The sequence below is a fragment of the Aethalodelphis obliquidens genome, unplaced genomic scaffold (genome assembly GCF_003676395.1).
Source record: "Aethalodelphis obliquidens isolate GAN/ISIS:26980383/991018 unplaced genomic scaffold, ASM367639v1 scaffold2, whole genome shotgun sequence".
Lineage (NCBI taxonomy): Eukaryota > Metazoa > Chordata > Mammalia > Artiodactyla > Delphinidae > Aethalodelphis > Aethalodelphis obliquidens.
In genome coordinates, this window is record NW_020837946.1 from 49,980,048 (window position 1) to 49,997,252 (window position 17,205).

General features: G+C 33.3%; 1 protein-coding gene across 1 annotated transcript in view; it reads left to right on the forward strand.

Moving 5' to 3' along the window:
• Positions 1-17,205, forward strand: part of NCKAP1 (NCK associated protein 1) — a 97,135-nt gene that overhangs the window by 44,250 nt on the left and 35,680 nt on the right. The window contains exons 9-15 of the mRNA XM_027126517.1: positions 622-778; positions 3,408-3,464; positions 5,913-6,009; positions 6,391-6,497; positions 7,243-7,375; positions 9,830-9,911; positions 11,882-11,940. Coding sequence (XP_026982318.1) covers positions 622-778; positions 3,408-3,464; positions 5,913-6,009; positions 6,391-6,497; positions 7,243-7,375; positions 9,830-9,911; positions 11,882-11,940 — 692 coding nt within the window. The remainder of the gene's footprint in view (positions 1-621; positions 779-3,407; positions 3,465-5,912; positions 6,010-6,390; positions 6,498-7,242; positions 7,376-9,829; positions 9,912-11,881; positions 11,941-17,205) is intronic.

The window sequence follows — 17,205 nt, forward strand, 5'->3', positions numbered from 1 at the left end:
ACAGCGTAATATATTGAAAGAATATTGGACTTTAATGGTAACTGCTTGAGGCAAAGTCTAGCTCTAATACCTTATTAGTATAACTTTAGTCAAGTCATTGACCTTCATTTCTTCAATTATAAGAAAAGGATACCACTGGTTCTTTCTACACTATAGGATAATCATGTCAAAGGACTTATTTAGTAACTATAATTTGCTATGAAAATGTGAGATGCTATTTAATTTCTTCTGGAGATTTAGAAGAGTAGATTAGCTTTTTCAGTTTTTGTAAAAACTGTAATGATTACTGTATTATGTGTAAATTGGTAGCTTCTGATCTCTGGCTTAAAGTATCTTTTACTCATTTTTTAAAACCACTTCCTTCTCAACCCAGAAGTGACATTTTTTCCCATTTCATCAGTGTAGGTTCAAAGCACTGGTTTTGCAGAGTACAGAAAATTATAATTGAAAAAGAGAAATATTGCTGGTATCTTGTATGTATATGTATTATTAACTGTCACTTAAAAGCCTCAGTTTAGTGATTTGTTAATGTTTCTTTACTTTTAAAAAGCTACCCTGTAACTGAAATAATCTAACTTTGGAATACTTTTATATTTGCACTTCTTTTTCATTTGTTTAAAGTTGGATTTATTTTGTGCCATGGGATCCTAAATACTGATGCAACAGCACTGAACCTTTGGAAGCTAGCTCTTCAAAGTAGCTCTTGCCTCTCTCTCTTTCGGGATGAAGTTTTCCACATTCACAAAGCTGCAGAAGACTTATTCGTAAACATACGAGGGTATGGCATTTTCAGTTTTTTTGTCTTTTTTGGAGAAGAGTAGTGAGTGGAATATCTATTAAAGTTTTGGGGATAGAGAAGGATATTACACAAGAAGATGTAGCCTATACCAACTTATCAGTCACACCAAGTTGTTTTTAGCAATGATCCTGATATTTTTTACAGGTAATTTCACAGGTTAAAAAATCTAGTGTTCCTGCCCTTTCAAAATGTGCATTCTAGGAGAAAGAAGATATGTACTGTTTTGCATATTGTAATATGGTTTTAGACATAAATATTACTAAAAGCACAATGTACATTTTAAGAGTTGAAATTTTTAGAAGTGCTATTTTACAAGTGTATTTTAGAATATCTTGCATTTAGAAAAGTATATGAATCAATCAAAAACACTTCATTAATTATAACAAGTACAGAAGTCAGACACTGCAAAAAGGAAATCATGTTTCCTTATAATAAGGAAGTATTCTAAGTGATTCATTCCCTGTAACACAAATGATCCTCAAATTTGTTTTCTTGGAATTTTTAATGCCTGCATTTGTTGAATTCAGGCTTGGTTTTAAAATGTTTTGAAATTAGGAGCATCTAAAATATCCTGGGGGTCCCCCGAACCTGAAAATATTGAATAATTGTGTTGGGTTTGTCAGCTTCATAGAAGTGAAATTTACCTACATTTGTTTCATATCCAATTCAGTAATGTCCTAAAGAAATTGAGATTTTAAAAAATCTATTAGTTATTAAAACGTAAAGCTATGTGTAGTACTGACAGTTTAAGCCACTATACTATCTCAAATTTTAGTGTGCATGTGAAGTACCCTGGGATGCAGATTAAAATCCAGGTTCCTGGGCATCACCTCTAACCTTCTGTATCTCCTTTATCTGTATCTTAGCGAGATTAAAGAAATCTGCCCTTCCCCCCCCAGTAGTTTATTGAGGTAAATTTACAAACAGAAGAATGCATAAATTTTAGGTGTACAGCTCAACAAGTTTGCATATGAATACTCTTGGTGACCACTTAGATGAAGATACAGAATATTTCCGTTATCCCCAGAAAATTCTCTTGTGCCTCTTTCTGATCAGTACTGCCACCCCTGATCCCTCTCGCTCTAGCCTTCTCAAGTGACCACTGTTTTGATTTTGTCACCATAAGTGATTCTGATATTCTCATGCAGGTAGTCTCTCAGTCATAGTACGAGAAACAGTACCCTCTGTATTTTTCAACTCTTAGTTCACCTTTTATTATATAGGGTGGAGTACCTGGAAATATCCTGTGTCGTTGTGGGCTTTGTCATTTTCTGATTGATTCAGTTCAAAAATCTTGAAACTTATGTGATGTCTTAGCATACTGACATCCTGTCTGTGGAATTATATTTAAATATATGTAAACATTTAGAACCAGACAGTCTCCATATATCGAGTGAGCATATGGTACATATGGTACAGATAAGTTTAATGGCATCATGAAACTGATTGTCTTTTTGTTACGCCTTTTTTTTTGTCTGTGCCACACGGCTTGCAAGATCTTAGTTCCCTGACCAGGGATTGAACCTGGGCCCACAGCAGTGAAAGCCCTGCATCCTAACCACTGGACTGCCCGGGAATTCCCTTGTTACGCAAATTTTTGTTAAATTTACCATTTAAGAATCTCTGTATTTAAAGTTGAAAAGTTTTAATTTTTTATTAAATCGTGAGTGATTGATCCAACTTAAAATGTGAATTATTATAGTAATTACAAGTCAGACCACAAGTATAAAAGCTCATTATTTATACAGGTCAGTGATTACAGAATTAGTGTATTTTGGACATTTCCCTAAAGAACACAAAAATCTTAGCGTACTTAATTTAGAAGTTGAAGTTCTTGGTCTAAGTGGTTTTAGCCAGGTTGTCAGGAAGATAATTTTTCTTTAACATTTTAGGAATTTTGAGTTTTTGCGTTTAGTAGTAAGGAAATTAGCATATATTTATTAGCGTTTATTTTTTAGATGGTACCTTCAAACTGTTTGATGTTGGTGTTCAGTTTCTTTTATTTAAATGTTTTTAATTCGGAAAAAAAAGTGTTTTTTTAAAAATGGTGAGTAAAAATCACCCATAATTCTGTTCCTTAAAATGATTTAAAGTAGTCAGATGCTTTCCTGCCCCAGTTTTCTCCACCACAAAAGCCGTATTCCCAGTCACTAGTATTGATCACTAGTATGTGTCCTTTGAGAAATTTTTTTATGCTTGCGAGATAGCATAAAAAGTCAAGTGATAAAAAGCCAGAAGTAATAGCTTTGTCAGCACTTCCAATTTTTGGAAATCACTGCTAATTATATTAGAAGTATAATTTTAATATCTCTATTGGGGGTTTAAGGAAGTGTATTTAATAAAATAAAAATCTACGTGGTAAATTTTAATTTTATTACTGGATTTTAATATAATATGAGGTTTATTTTTCTAAGAATAGTTGATTGGATACTTAAGGTGCTAGAAAAGGATGTGGATAGACTTCTTCCATGTATTTCCAGTTTGAAGGCCAGTTTTTCTTGTTGATAATAAGACATTTTTAATTGACTAGTATTTGACTAACTTATTTTTACTGTTATTGACCAAATTAAGATTAACATATTTACTTTTTTTTTCTTTTTGCTCATAGCTATAATAAGCGTATTAATGACATAAGAGAATGCAAAGAGGCAGCTGTGTCACATGCGTAAGTAGTTCTAACTTACCTGTGGAACTTTTAATCAAGAATTCCTTTCTTAAAGCATTATTTTGTTGAAGTGAGTGCAGATTAATGGTGTGTTAGATATGGTCGTAGAAGTGAAGGACTTTCAACCAACGAGGAATAAGTTTATAACCTCTGTATCTGTACCAGAGTACAGTGTATTAACACCAACATCTCTGTATTGGTGCTAATGCAGACAGATTTTAAGTATTTTTGAATTGTTTTTAAAAATGCTCTAAGGAATACTATACAGAGGACTTTATTTTGGTATCATTCAGTTCTCTTATTGCCACTATGCTTTGGTGCCAATACTTTGCAAGTTACGATGATTTTTATGATACTTCATGAAAATTGACATATCTTTACACTCTCCCAAATGATATTTACTTTTCAAAGTATGTTAATCCCATACCTTTCCCAAATTTTAGTAAATATATTTTATTAGTAAATATATAAATTAGTGTATTTAAGATGTTTGAACAACTTTTCAATTTTCTCATGAATAATTTGATATGTCATTTAATTGTTATGTATGATATACTTGTATAGAATAGTTTCTCCAGTAAGTCTAGGTAATGTAGAGATAACATTATCTGATCCATCAGTATTTCTATAAGGCAGAGAAAAGATAAGCACCATGGTCACAGGTAAAAATATAAAACCACAAGAAGTTTTAGAATTTAGGTTTAGGCTGTAAAATGGATATTGGGAATTTAAATCATCTTTATTCATTGCTAACTGTAGTATATTATTTCCCATGCATTTTTTCACTTGAATAAAGTACTTATATTATTATAAAATCATTCTCTAGTACAAATAACATACTTTGGAATGTGTTAGAATTTCTTTCCTGACCTACAGAAATACATATGATTATGACTTATTCATGTGTTAGACCCTAGGCAGATATATGGTGTCTCAGCTATCTTTTATAAAGATCTTTTAAAAGTAAGGCATTTTTATTCCCTTTATTTATTATATAAAACAGGTATAAATAGTGAGGAGTAGTAATTCTTATCCTTCATTAACACGTGCCATAGTACTCCATATTTTCTCTCGATGTTAATATTCCTTGCAGCGACCCTGAGTAGCAAAATAATCAAAACATTTGCCCACTTTCTTCTTAGATATTACACCAGATGTGTTTATTATTGTCAGTTAAAAGAGAGCTTGTCATTAGAATTATACTGACATTGTAAAGGTACTATATATTAGGCATCATGAAAGATGTATTTTTTTGAGTCAGATGTCATCATCCCTGCTTTATAGATGAGAGGCTGAAGCTTAGAGAGATGGAACCTGAGGTCACATAGGCAAAGATTGGGTTTTAATGTGTCTTCTAAAATTAATCTGTTGTGTCACAGCTTAATTTCTGGTGTTGCATATTTCTTCTATCAATACTTAGTTTTTTGGCATATGGTGTGTGTGGTGTATGTGTGGCCATTTATTTTTTGCAACTATCTAAATTTTAAAACTTTTTTGGAATGGTGTATGTTTTGAATAGTATGAGGAGTTGGAATTCATAGAATATTCTGTGATTTTTTTTTTCCTTGTTAATGTGTGAGAATAAATTTTTCTAATTTGTATTTTATTTTTAAGATACCTAGTACATGAATATCTATGATTATCCTTTCCTCATCTTTCTGTTTTTGAACAGTAGCACCAAATAGATTTCATCCCAGTACCTTATTGAATATAGCTTTTATTTAGTCAGTTTCTTTTTTGTTGTTTTGTTTGGGTTTTTTTGCGGTACGCGGGCCTCTCACTGTTGTGGCCTCTCCCGTTGCGGAGCACAGGCTCAGGACGCGCAGGCTCAGCGGCCATGGCTCACGGGCCCAGCTCCTCTGCGGCATGTGGGATCTTCCCGGACCGGGGCACGAACCCGTGTCCCCTGCATCGGCAGGCGGACTCTCAACCACTGCACCACCAGGGAAGCCCCTATTTAGTCAGTTTTATATATTTAATAGGAATATACTTAATAAAGGAGGATATAGATTATCAGATATTTATTAAGTTATATTTATTGATTCTATGTGGGGGTGACAAGTATACAATAGAACAGTGCTTGCTTCTGAGGATTTCACAGTATAGTTTATAGAGTGCTAGTCTATATGGTACTAAACTGGCAGAAATTATTCAGAAATAGACATCTGTATATTGGGAAATACTTCTTGAAGGATTGGTCTTGAAGTTTGGGTAGGATTTTGATAGCTAGAGAGAAGAAAATAAGCATGGTTAAAAACAGCACAAGAAAGGCAGGGATAAAGATGAGATTGGAAAGTCACTTAATGACAAACACATAGAAGATATTTGTAAGGGCTTCTGTTTCCTAAGAAAACTTTGGAAGTTGACCCTGAAATGATGTTATTTAATTGCCAATAATAAGTTTACTAGAAACAGATAAACTGTAATGGTGGGTGTCTTTCCCTATAGCGGTTCAATGCACAGAGAAAGACGCAAGTTTTTAAGGTCTGCACTGAAAGAATTGGCTACTGTCCTCTCTGATCAACCTGGCTTGCTAGGTCCCAAGGTAATTGATTTAATCCTTATTTCAACTACAATCAGTGTGTCATATTAAAATTAAAAAAAAATTTTTCTTCTCTCTCTGTGAAATTTTACAAAACTTTGAGTCAGGGACTACATAAGTGTATTTTATATTTAGCTGAGAGTGGATTTGCTGACTTGGCACTCGTAAATCAGACCTTCCTGCATTTTCCTCACATCTTGCTTATGTGCATGCTTTCCTTGATACATTGAAGTTTTCCTCTGTTTTCTCATTTCTGTCTTTTAAAGTTGGTATTATCAGTTTTGCTAATGACTTTTCACTTGGAGAAAGATTATGAATACGTTTTGTTTTTAATCTTTGCATGAGAGTAAATAATGTTATTATTATTTTTTTAATATCTATCAGGCACTTTTTGTTTTTATGGCATTATCCTTTGCCCGTGATGAAATTATCTGGCTACTTCGTCATGCAGATAACATGCCAAAGAAGAGTGCAGATGACTTTATAGATAAGTAAGTTTAGCAACATTTAAAAAGTATAATATTTGTATATTTTGATTTATGGGCTATGGAATTTGGGGACTAAAGTAACATTATTTTTAAAAACTTTTTTTAAGGCTTTTCATATTTGTCATAATGGAGGGAGTATTTATAATATATCGTTAGGTGATATGAATTACAATGCAAAGTCAACTTTAGCTTAGAATTAGGGCTTTAAATGTTTTCTCTTTAGTACTCTAGGTGGTCATAGAATTCTTGTTTGTTTTCTTGCTATAGTATAGTATTTCTTATGGAATTCATGTTTCAAAACTATGTACTACACAAAAATTTGAATAAGAATCCTAATGGAGTTGCAACTGTGTCATTTGTAATATCTTTCTCTCATTTTAGTCCACGGTCCCTCAATACAAGTTAGGTAAATGAATCGGAGAAATAAGAGCATACAGAAAAATCTTACTTCTCCCTAATACTGTAATCTTCTTTCATTTATGATTTTTTAATGATGTATTTATGAGATGTCCTCATTTTATTTTTATTTTGTATTTTCCTTTATCAGTCTTTTATTCTTAGCTTTTTTTTTGCTTTCCATGATTTATTTATATGAAATAATATAAAAAGAAATTAGTTGACATTAAATATTTAACAGTGCTTTTTCTAAGGAAAAAACTTAATGTAGCAATATCAAAGGCATTTCATATTTTCCTTGATAACAGTGAATTTAATTTTTGAAATATTTTTCTTGAATTTTTTTAAAAAGGCACATTGCTGAATTAATATTTTACATGGAAGAGCTTAGAGCACATGTGAGGAAATACGGACCTGTAATGCAGAGGTATTACGTGCAGTACCTTTCTGGCTTTGATGCTGTTGTCCTCAATGAACTTGTGCAGGTAAAAAACTATGTCATATTCTCCCTTTTGTTCCTTATTTCCCTTCTCTCTAATAACTGATTTATTTGCTCAGTAAACATTTACGAAAGTAATCTTTTGCCAAGTGGTGAAGATACAAATGTAAGTAAGTCATGGTCATATTTTGTTAAGGGGATCATCATCTAGAGGGGCAAAAACATTTTGTTGTAGTTCAGTGTGATGGGCATTATGCTTACGTGTGTATAAAACTCATAGTGAACACATGCAGGGAATAATTCTTTATCTTGGGGGTGGAGAGGTACAGTAACCAAATTATAGAGGGTCTTGCAAAAGAGGAGGTTAGTCATAAATCAGATTTAATACTTAGGAAGATCACCCTGACTCAGTGTTGGTGATAGATTGCCTGGGGCCAAGTGAGGATGCAGAGAGATCAGAAGAAAAATTACTGTAGTAGGCTAAGTGAGAGCTGCTGAGAGCCTGAACTTGGGCAGTGGCTATGGAGATCAAGAAGAGTTCATGGAGACATTATAATTGATAATTAAGTATTAGAGGAAAACAGAAGATAAATCTTTTTGCATAGTGTGTTAGAGAATGGCGAGTAAAAAAAAAAATTCATCTAGATGTCATAGTTTAATAAAATGTCCTAATTTTATTTTCAGTTTGCATTTTCTTCTATTGATTTTTAGTCTTAGCTTTTTTCATTTTTTTGCTTTCCATAATTTCTTGATTCAGTCTTTTTAATCTTAATATAGATTTATTTTTATGCCAAATAAATTGACTTTAAGGAAAATAATATTTCAGTGTTTTCATTTTAAAAAATCAGATGTCTATAAACTACTATAAGCTAACATGGTACAGAGGAAGAGCATCACGAATTATCTTTATATTAAGACTACTCTAAAAAAAAAAAAAAAAAAAAAAGACTACTCTAAAACTACTCGTTTTCCACATAAATAACCATACTTTGATATCCGAATTTTCTTTCAAACTTACCTAAAAATGCAAATTAAAAAAAAATTGTTCATGTAATTGTTTACCCTGGGTTATATACAGTTTATAGTTTACTATCCTAAACTAGTTTATTTCTTTTATCCACTAGATGGAGCTCATATGCTTCCTTTAATAATGTCTATTAAAAGGGGGGATAGAAAAGCTGATTTTATGCTTAGAGTGTTATTGCTTTGCTGCAGGTTTTTTTGGAATAGTTATTACTTACCAGATAAACCAAAGTCTACTGTGCTATCACAATCTAAAAAAGTAAACCAGACTCTTGGTTTCATGGCATTTTGAAACTTACTGTGACTAGTTGGATATTTATTAATACATTTTACAGATTTATGTTAAAGTGTTAGAATTTTTAAGTCACTCCATGTCTTTTGGTGTCTTTTATATAAATTGGATTTTAACAATACTGAGAAAATTAATTTTTTATTTTTTCTGGGATTATAGTAATAGTAGTAGCAGCAGCAATAATAATACTAATATTAATAATTGGCAAATTTATTGATAGTATATTACTTCTGTACAACAACTTTGTGACGGTAGGTATAGTGAAGAAAAAAGACCTTATGTAACTTGATCAGTATTGCACAGTTCATGAGTAATAGAGCCACTATTTGAACTCAAGTCTTAACTCAAATGTCTGAGCTTTTTACCACCCACTTCTGTTGTAAAGTATATGCATAGTGTTTTTAACCATTTGTTAGGATTTAAATTTAGAACTAAGATTAACCTGTTAAAATAGTTCATTGTAATAGGTATTAAATTTTTTTAAATTGTGGTAAAATATACATAACATAAAAGTTACCATTTTAACCATTTTTAAGTGTATAGTATAGGACATTGTGTACATTTACATTGTTGTATAAGTCTAAATGTTTTGAAAATTATTTATGCTTTTTGTGAGCTAAGCATCCACTTTTTAAAAAGTTAATCATTTAGCATCTACTTTACATGCAGTTATCAAATATTCACTTTTTTTAGCCAGTTTGAGAGGGATTTTTTTTTGGCCGTAATTTTGTTGAGGTAAAATTTATGTATGATAAAAATCATCCATTTTTAGTGTACTGTTTGAATTTGGGCAACTGTATACATTCATGTAACATTACCAGTCAAGATGTAGAGCATTTCCAACACTAAAAGTTTTCTTCTGCACCTTTGTAGTTGATTCCCTCTCTAGACCCCCAGCAACCCCTTGTCTGCTCTTTGTCACCTTTTGCCTTGTAAAAAAGTTTTTCCTATAAATGAAATTGTCATGATATAATTTCTTGTTTTTCATTTCTTTCAATTAGCATAATGTTTCTGAGATTCATCCATGTTATTGTGTGTATCAACCTTCCATTCCAGAAAGGAATGTTTATTGCAGAAAAATATTCCATATTATGGATATGCAAGTTTGTTTATCCATCTACCAGTTGATGGACCTATGAGTTTCTTCCCAGCTAGATGTTTTTATCATTATTTTTTGATTTTCAGAATCTTTCTGTTTGCCCTGAAGATGAATCAATCATCATGTCCTCTTTTGTGAACACTATGACTTCTCTAAGTGTAAAACAAGGTAATAAGTCTTTTAAATAAAAACATTTTCTTGTAATCAGGTTTCAAATTAGATTATTAAGGAGAGGATTTAGCAGTTAGTTTTTACAGAATTACTTATCTTATTTTGGGACATATTTAACCTGTTCTCTTTTGTTTTAACTTTGTTCATTCTGAAGCAAAGGTTTCCAGAATGGATGTGTGATGATTATAAAATCATAAGAAGTATAGCTTAACATTTCTTATTATTCAGCAGGGGGAAGAAAGCATTTTGTAATATAAAAAAATAATAAAGAAAAATGAGCACTCCACATCGTAACAAAGTGCATATTTGGTCCAAGCATTACCTATGACAGTAATGGATACCACTAATAAAATGGTTAATCTGGGCAGGCACTTTATATGTATTATCCTATTTAATCCTCATCAGTGTTAAAAAGCTGTTACTACTTTTATTTGACAGATTTGGAAACTTAAGGTTTAAGGGTTAACCTCCCAATTATTTAACATGGTTTGCCCACACTCTAACAGATGTTAACTACTACAGTGGGATCTTAAGTTCAGGTCTGTCCATCTCAAAAGTTGATGTCATATAATAGACTGCCTCTCCATTAGTTGAATACTCTATTCCAGTAGACTGATATGATGTTCTAGTTTTATAATCTTTAAGTAAAAGGTATCAGAAACCTTGAAAATTTCTGAGTAATAAATTTATTTAGTTTTATTAACCTTTATAGTTATCACACTTAAGTAATGAATCTACTGTAACCTTGCCTGGTTGTGTTTGGTTTATATAAAGTTATTTTGTGGGACTTCAGCATGCTATCCAAAGTTTCTATTTGCAGGATTCCTCATGCTCTATTTTAGGTCCTTTAAATTGACATGTAAGCAAACTGAGAGTCACAGGGTTTAGGAGAGAAGTCTGTACTTTACACTTCTCTTAGCATAACTGCCTCCTTTATCATCATCTTTATAGGATATGAGAATTATTTCACTCTTACCTATTAAATTATTTTTAAATTGCAAAATAAACATAATATGAAATTTACTATCTTATCATTTTTAAGTGTACAGTTCAGTAGTGTTAAGTATACTCACATAGTTGTGTAATAAATAATCAGAACCTTTCATCTTGTAAAACTAAAACTCTAAAAAATAACAATTCCCCATTTTCCTTTCCCTCCAGCCCCTGGATCCACTATTCTACTTTATGTTTCTATGAGTTCGACTATTCTAGATACTTCACATAACTGAATTGTACAGTATTTGTCTTTTTTGTCACTAACTTATTTTACTTAGCATAATGTCCTCAACATTTGATCCATGTTGTAGTATGTGGCAGAATTTATTCCCTTTTTAAGGCTAAATAATGTGCCATTGTGTGTTTATATCACATTTTGTTTATCCATTCATCTGTTGATGGACTTTTTTTTTTTTTTTTTAAGATGTTGGGGGTAGGAGTTTATTAATTTATTTATTTATTTTTGCTGTGTTGGTCTTTGTTTCTGTGCGAGGGCTTTCTCTAGTTGTGGCAAGCAGGGGCCACTCCTCATCACGGTGCGTGGGGCTCTCACTATTGCGGCCTCTCTCATTGTGGAGCACAGACTCCAGATGCGCAGGCTCAGCAGTTGTGGCTCATGGGCCTAGTTGCTCCGCGGCATGTGGGATCCTCCCAGACCAGGGTGCGAACCTGTGTCCCCTGCATTAACAGGCAGATTCTCAACCACTGCGCCACCAGGGAAGCCCCTGTTGATGGACTTTTTGGTACTTCCACCTTTTGACTGTTGTGAATAATGCTGCTATAAACATTTGTGTACACATATCTTCAAGACCTTGCTTTATTCTTTTGTATATATGTCCAGAAGTGGAATTGTCTTAGCTCTTAAATTTTAAAATGTGATTATAGGTTTGTATAATTACATTATTACAAATTATATTAATTACAACTTAATTACATTAATTTGGTTTGTAATCTTTTTTCTATTATTGTAGTTGAAGACGGGGAAGTATTTGATTTCAGAGGAATGAGATTAGATTGGTTTAGATTACAGGTAAGAATAATTTTCATTGTCATTCTGTTTTGTTATTGAATACCTTAGTTAACATGAAAACATAACTTAATATGAAAAAAATATTCATTATATACCTATTGAAAAGACTCCTTTTGTATAACTAACATAGTCTACTTCATGAAAGAAACTTTTTTTTATTGAGGTATAATTAACATGAAAGGTTCTGTTAGTTTCAGGTATACAACATAATGATTCAATATATAAGTATATTTTGAAATGATCACAGTAAGTCTAGTTAATATCCGTTACCACATGTAGTTACAAAGTTTATTTTTTCTTGTGATGAGAACTTTTAGGATTTACTCTCCTAGCAACTTTCAAATATATAATACAGTGTTATTAACTATAGCCACCATCCTGTACATTACATACCCAGGACTTACTTATTTTGTAACTGGAAGTTTATATCTTTTGACTACCTTCACCCATTTCACCTACCCCTGACTCCCTGCCTCTGGCAACCACCAATCTGTTGTCTGTACCTGCAAGTTTGGTTTTTTCTTTTGTTCATTTTGGTTTTTTTTTTGTTATTTTATATTCCACATATAAGTAAGATCATATGGTATTTGTCTTTCTCTGTCTGACTTCTTTCACTTAGCACAATGCCTTCAAGGTCCATCCATGTTGTCACAAATAGCAGGATTTCCTGCCTTTTTCATGGCTGAATAATATTCCTGTGTGTGTGTGTGTCCCACAACTTTTTTTATCCATTCATCCATCAGTGGACACTTAGGTTGTTTCCATGTTGTGAATATTGTAAATGATGCTTCAGTGAACAAAGGAGTGTAGATATCTTTTTGCATTAGTGTTCTCATTTTCTTCAGGTAAATACCCAGACATGGAATTGTTAGATCATATGTTAGTTCTATTTTCAATTTTTTCAGGAACCTCCATACTGTTTTCCATAATGGCTGCACCCATTCCCATTCCCACCAATGATGCACATGGATTTCCTTTTCTCCACATCCTCACCAACACTTGTTATTTATTGTCTTTTTGATAATAACCATTGTAACAGGTGTGAGTTGATGATTAGTAATGTTGAGCATCTTTTTATGTACCTGTTGGCCATCTGTATGTCTTCTTTGGGAAAAGCCCTATTCAGATCCTCTGCACTTTTTTAATTGATTTGTTTTGGTTTTTTGCTATTGAGTTGTATATATAGAAGACATAATTTGTATTAGTTGTTAAATTTGGATAAATATATTTCTCACTTATACCAATATAAAAGTTTTGATTACAGTATCATATTTTTTACATAACTAGGTTTTTGGGCCACGTAGTCTTTGTTATAACTACTCTGCCATTGTAGTGTGAGAGCAGCTTTATTTAATATGTAAACAAATGGGCATAGTTGTGTTTCAATAAAACTATTTATAAAAGCAGGCAGCTGGCTCACAGACCATAGTTTACCATCCCCTGATCTAGTGCTAAAAGCTTCATTTTTATGAAATGCAGAAATAAATATTAGACTTAAAAAGTTTTTATTCAATATATAACCATCACATAAATAGTTTTTAAGGACTTTTTAAAATTCGAGCCTGAAATTTTTGTATGTACTGTAAATTTAATGATAGAATTTAATTGCCCCTTAAATATTTCTAGTAATTATGGGGAAACTGTGGCATGGTATTTTCAATAACTGTATATTTAAAAATAATAATAATATGTTCTCATTATAAAAAGTCAAAGTATCCAGAGGTAAAGTAGAAAAGGAAAATTCGCACTTTTCCCAGTTTCATTCCCCAGAAATATTAACTCTTAATAATTGGCCTATGCAGTATCCTTTTAGATGTTCAAACCTATAAATGAGGTTATACTGTATACTGTTCTGCAACATAAAAAAATTTTAAAGTGTTTTAATTAAAAGTGAAAATATAAGCACCATGTGTTTGAGGAAGAGATTTTTAGATGAATACAGTCTCAGGAAGCACTCATAGAAAGAGCATAGTTTTCTGGCAGTCTGCTTAGTTCCCTGAGGTGCTTTTGCTTTTGTTAGGTTCTTTCCTTCCAGTGTCAAAATATATAGGTACTTTTCTGTCTGTTGATCTGTGTTCTACAACAGCATATTTTTAGAAATTAAGATTTTATAAATTAAGCCACAGTTTTAAGTAACTTGCCTGAGATTACAGAGCTGGTTAGTGGGAGATCAGGGGAAGAATACTTGAGATACCACCATCCCCAAATGTTTAATGTGTATATATTATAGGTTATTTTTTTCCAGTTAAAAATAAAGTTTAGAAATTAACATTTTCTTGTTTTAAAAAATGCTCTGGGGCTTCCCTGGTGGCGCAGTGGTAGAGAGTCTGCCTGCCGGTGCAGGGGACACGGGTTCGTGCCCCGGTCCGGGAAGATCCCACATGCCGTGGAGCGGCTGGACCCGTGAGCCATGGCCACTCAGCCTGTGCGTCTGGAGCCTGTGCTCCACAATGGGAGAGGCCACAACAGTGAGAGGCCCATGTACCGCAAAAAAAAAAAACCCAAAAAAAAAAACCTCTGAAACAATACATAAGCAGTGCTTATAAAATGAATGAAAATAGAAGTGGAATTACTCTGCCAAAGGATATATACATCAAAAATTTTAAAAGTCATTGTCACAAAGTTTGAACTGCTTTCAGTCTCTTACTCTTAGTTTGTGGGAGTGCCTAAACCAACATTTAGGTTCAGAGAATTTTAGAGATTTAGATGCATTTCAAATATACCCTTATTAAATACTTCCAGGATTCTTAATCTTATTCATTTGAAAAATTTACTTGAGAACTTTACCTTTGTCCAGTGCAGTCATACAGCAGAATATAAAGCATCTGAGTGAGCATTAGAGATATAGAATTGATATATCCCTCTGTGAGATTTTTTAATTTTACTTAGCTTATAAATGCAACACTGTAATGACATTGCTATCTCTCTTTACATAGTCTTCCTTCTTTGTTTATCTGTGTATCCAAATTTCTTCTTTTTTTTTTTTTGTGGTACGCGGTTCTCTCACTGTTGTGGCCTCTCCCGCTGCGGTGCACAGGCTCCAGACGCGCAGGCTCAGCGGCCATGGCCCACAGGCCTAGCTGCTCCACGGCATGTGGGACCTTCCCGGACCGGGGCACGAACCCATGTCCCCTGCATTGGCAGGTGGACTCTCAACCACTGAGGCACCAGGGAAGCCCAAATTTCTTCTTTTTATAAGGACGCTGATCATATTGGATTAGGGTCCACTTTAATGACCTCATTTTAACTTGATTACCTCTATAAAGACTCTTTACATTCTATGGTATTAGGGATTATAATTTTGGGGGACATAATTTAACCCGTAACATTGCTCTTAACCAGGATTGTGACATACAGTCACTCAACCCCTTTCTATTGCATAATAGGTTCTTATTTTTTAGTGATAATAGGTCAGAACATACCAAGGAAGAAATAATGGGACATAAAACTGAGCCAGAGAAGTCTTAACTAGGAAAAGGGGGCAGAAGTGCGAGGTGGGTGGCAGTGTCCAGAATCTAGGAGGTTTGCAGAGATTATTAAGAGCAGGTCAACAAAGAGGGTTCTAAGACTACAGACTAGACCATAGGATGCAGGATATAAAATATTGACAGTAGTATTATATAATCTGTAGAAGAGTACAAATCCTCTTTTGGGTATTTTATAAATCTGGCTATGAAGACAAGGCATAAAACATGAAAAATTAAATAGCAGTTTAAAAATCTAAAAGCTTAAGTTGAAATATGCCACCAACAGAGTATGATTAACAATTAATTATAGTTTTCTTAGGAAGGAGAAAGTTTTATTCAAGTTGGAATTGCTAGTAGTGGCTTTATAGAGAAAGCAATGTTTTAACCCAGACATTGAAAGATAGGTAGAATTTGAATAGGAACATAGCTTACACAGGAAAGGGCAAGTAAAGAAACTTTTTAGTGTAAAGTATTACTACAAGAAGGAAAATATCAATATCTTCACAAAAGATATGAATGATCTGCATTTGATCAGTGATCTGGTAGAAGGACAAGAGTTATTAGGTATAAGCATATGGCCAGAGAGAGATGTCCTGAGCTCTATAGATATCACTTCTTGAGTAGAGCAGGGCTAGAAGGATAAGCATTTGGGGGAATGTTATAATATGCTTTGTGCCTTCACTGGAGTCTTTGTAGTCTTAAAAGAAGAGTTCTCCTTCTCTACATGTATTCTCTGCCATTTTTTTCTGCTTCCTAAGGCACCTCATTCCACTGTGTCTCATTAGTCCCTTAAGCATCTTCAGTCACTCTTTTAGCTTCTTCTCTTCTGCCTTCTAATTTACGTGGGTTGTTCAAATCTTAGACTTTTATTTAAACCAATTCTTTTTTAGTAATGTATGTTTCTTCTTCCATTGTTGTCAGGTATTTCAAATGAGTGTTTTAAATCAAATTATCTCATTTTGTCACCATCTATTTCATCTGAATTTATTTTCACAGTGATATTTTAATTCAGAATTTTTAAAATGAGGCTCAGTTAATAGAAGTCTTTATTGAACTCATGGCCACTACTGGTTTCTCTTTATACTTTAAATCTGATGAAAGGTAAATTAAACTTCCGTTAGACTGAGTTTGTGATGAATGTCCAGAATATATCTTGCCATTAGAGTACTGCCATCATATTCCTCATTCTCTTCCCTTTACTGGCAGACACAAACAACAAATATAAAACTCTGCTTTGTGATGTGCTTGCCTCAGTGAATGGTAATTTCCTCCATGTAGAAGCTGAGATTTCCCATTGTAGAAGCTGAGGTTTGATTTTTATCCTACTTAAAAGGCAATAATTATTTAGTCTCTTAATATTTCATGTGTACTAGCAGAAGACATGGGGGTCTTGGATCAGAGACAAAGGACTTAATTCACTGCACAGGAAGTGGCATGAACATCAGTATATATACATCATTTTTCCCTTGCTTCCGTGTCTCATGTGGGTAGTACAGAGAGACCCAGATGAATGCTATGCATTGGTCATGTCTTGCAGCTAAGGAGGACTGAGTTTGAGGAACCCTCTGTTTTGTCATCAACAGTAAGCATACTTGCTCTTTGTTCCAGAGGGACACATTTCTTTATTTCTCAAGTTTGGTAGATGCAAATATAATCCCCAGAAATGGCCTGGATAGTGAGTGGTCTGGGCCTTGCGTTTTTGGCATATCCAGCAGGGTGTGTAGGCACACATATGAGATTTATGAAGGAATGTCTCCCTAAAGCCAGAACCCTGGCCATCATCCATAATTCTCTGTTG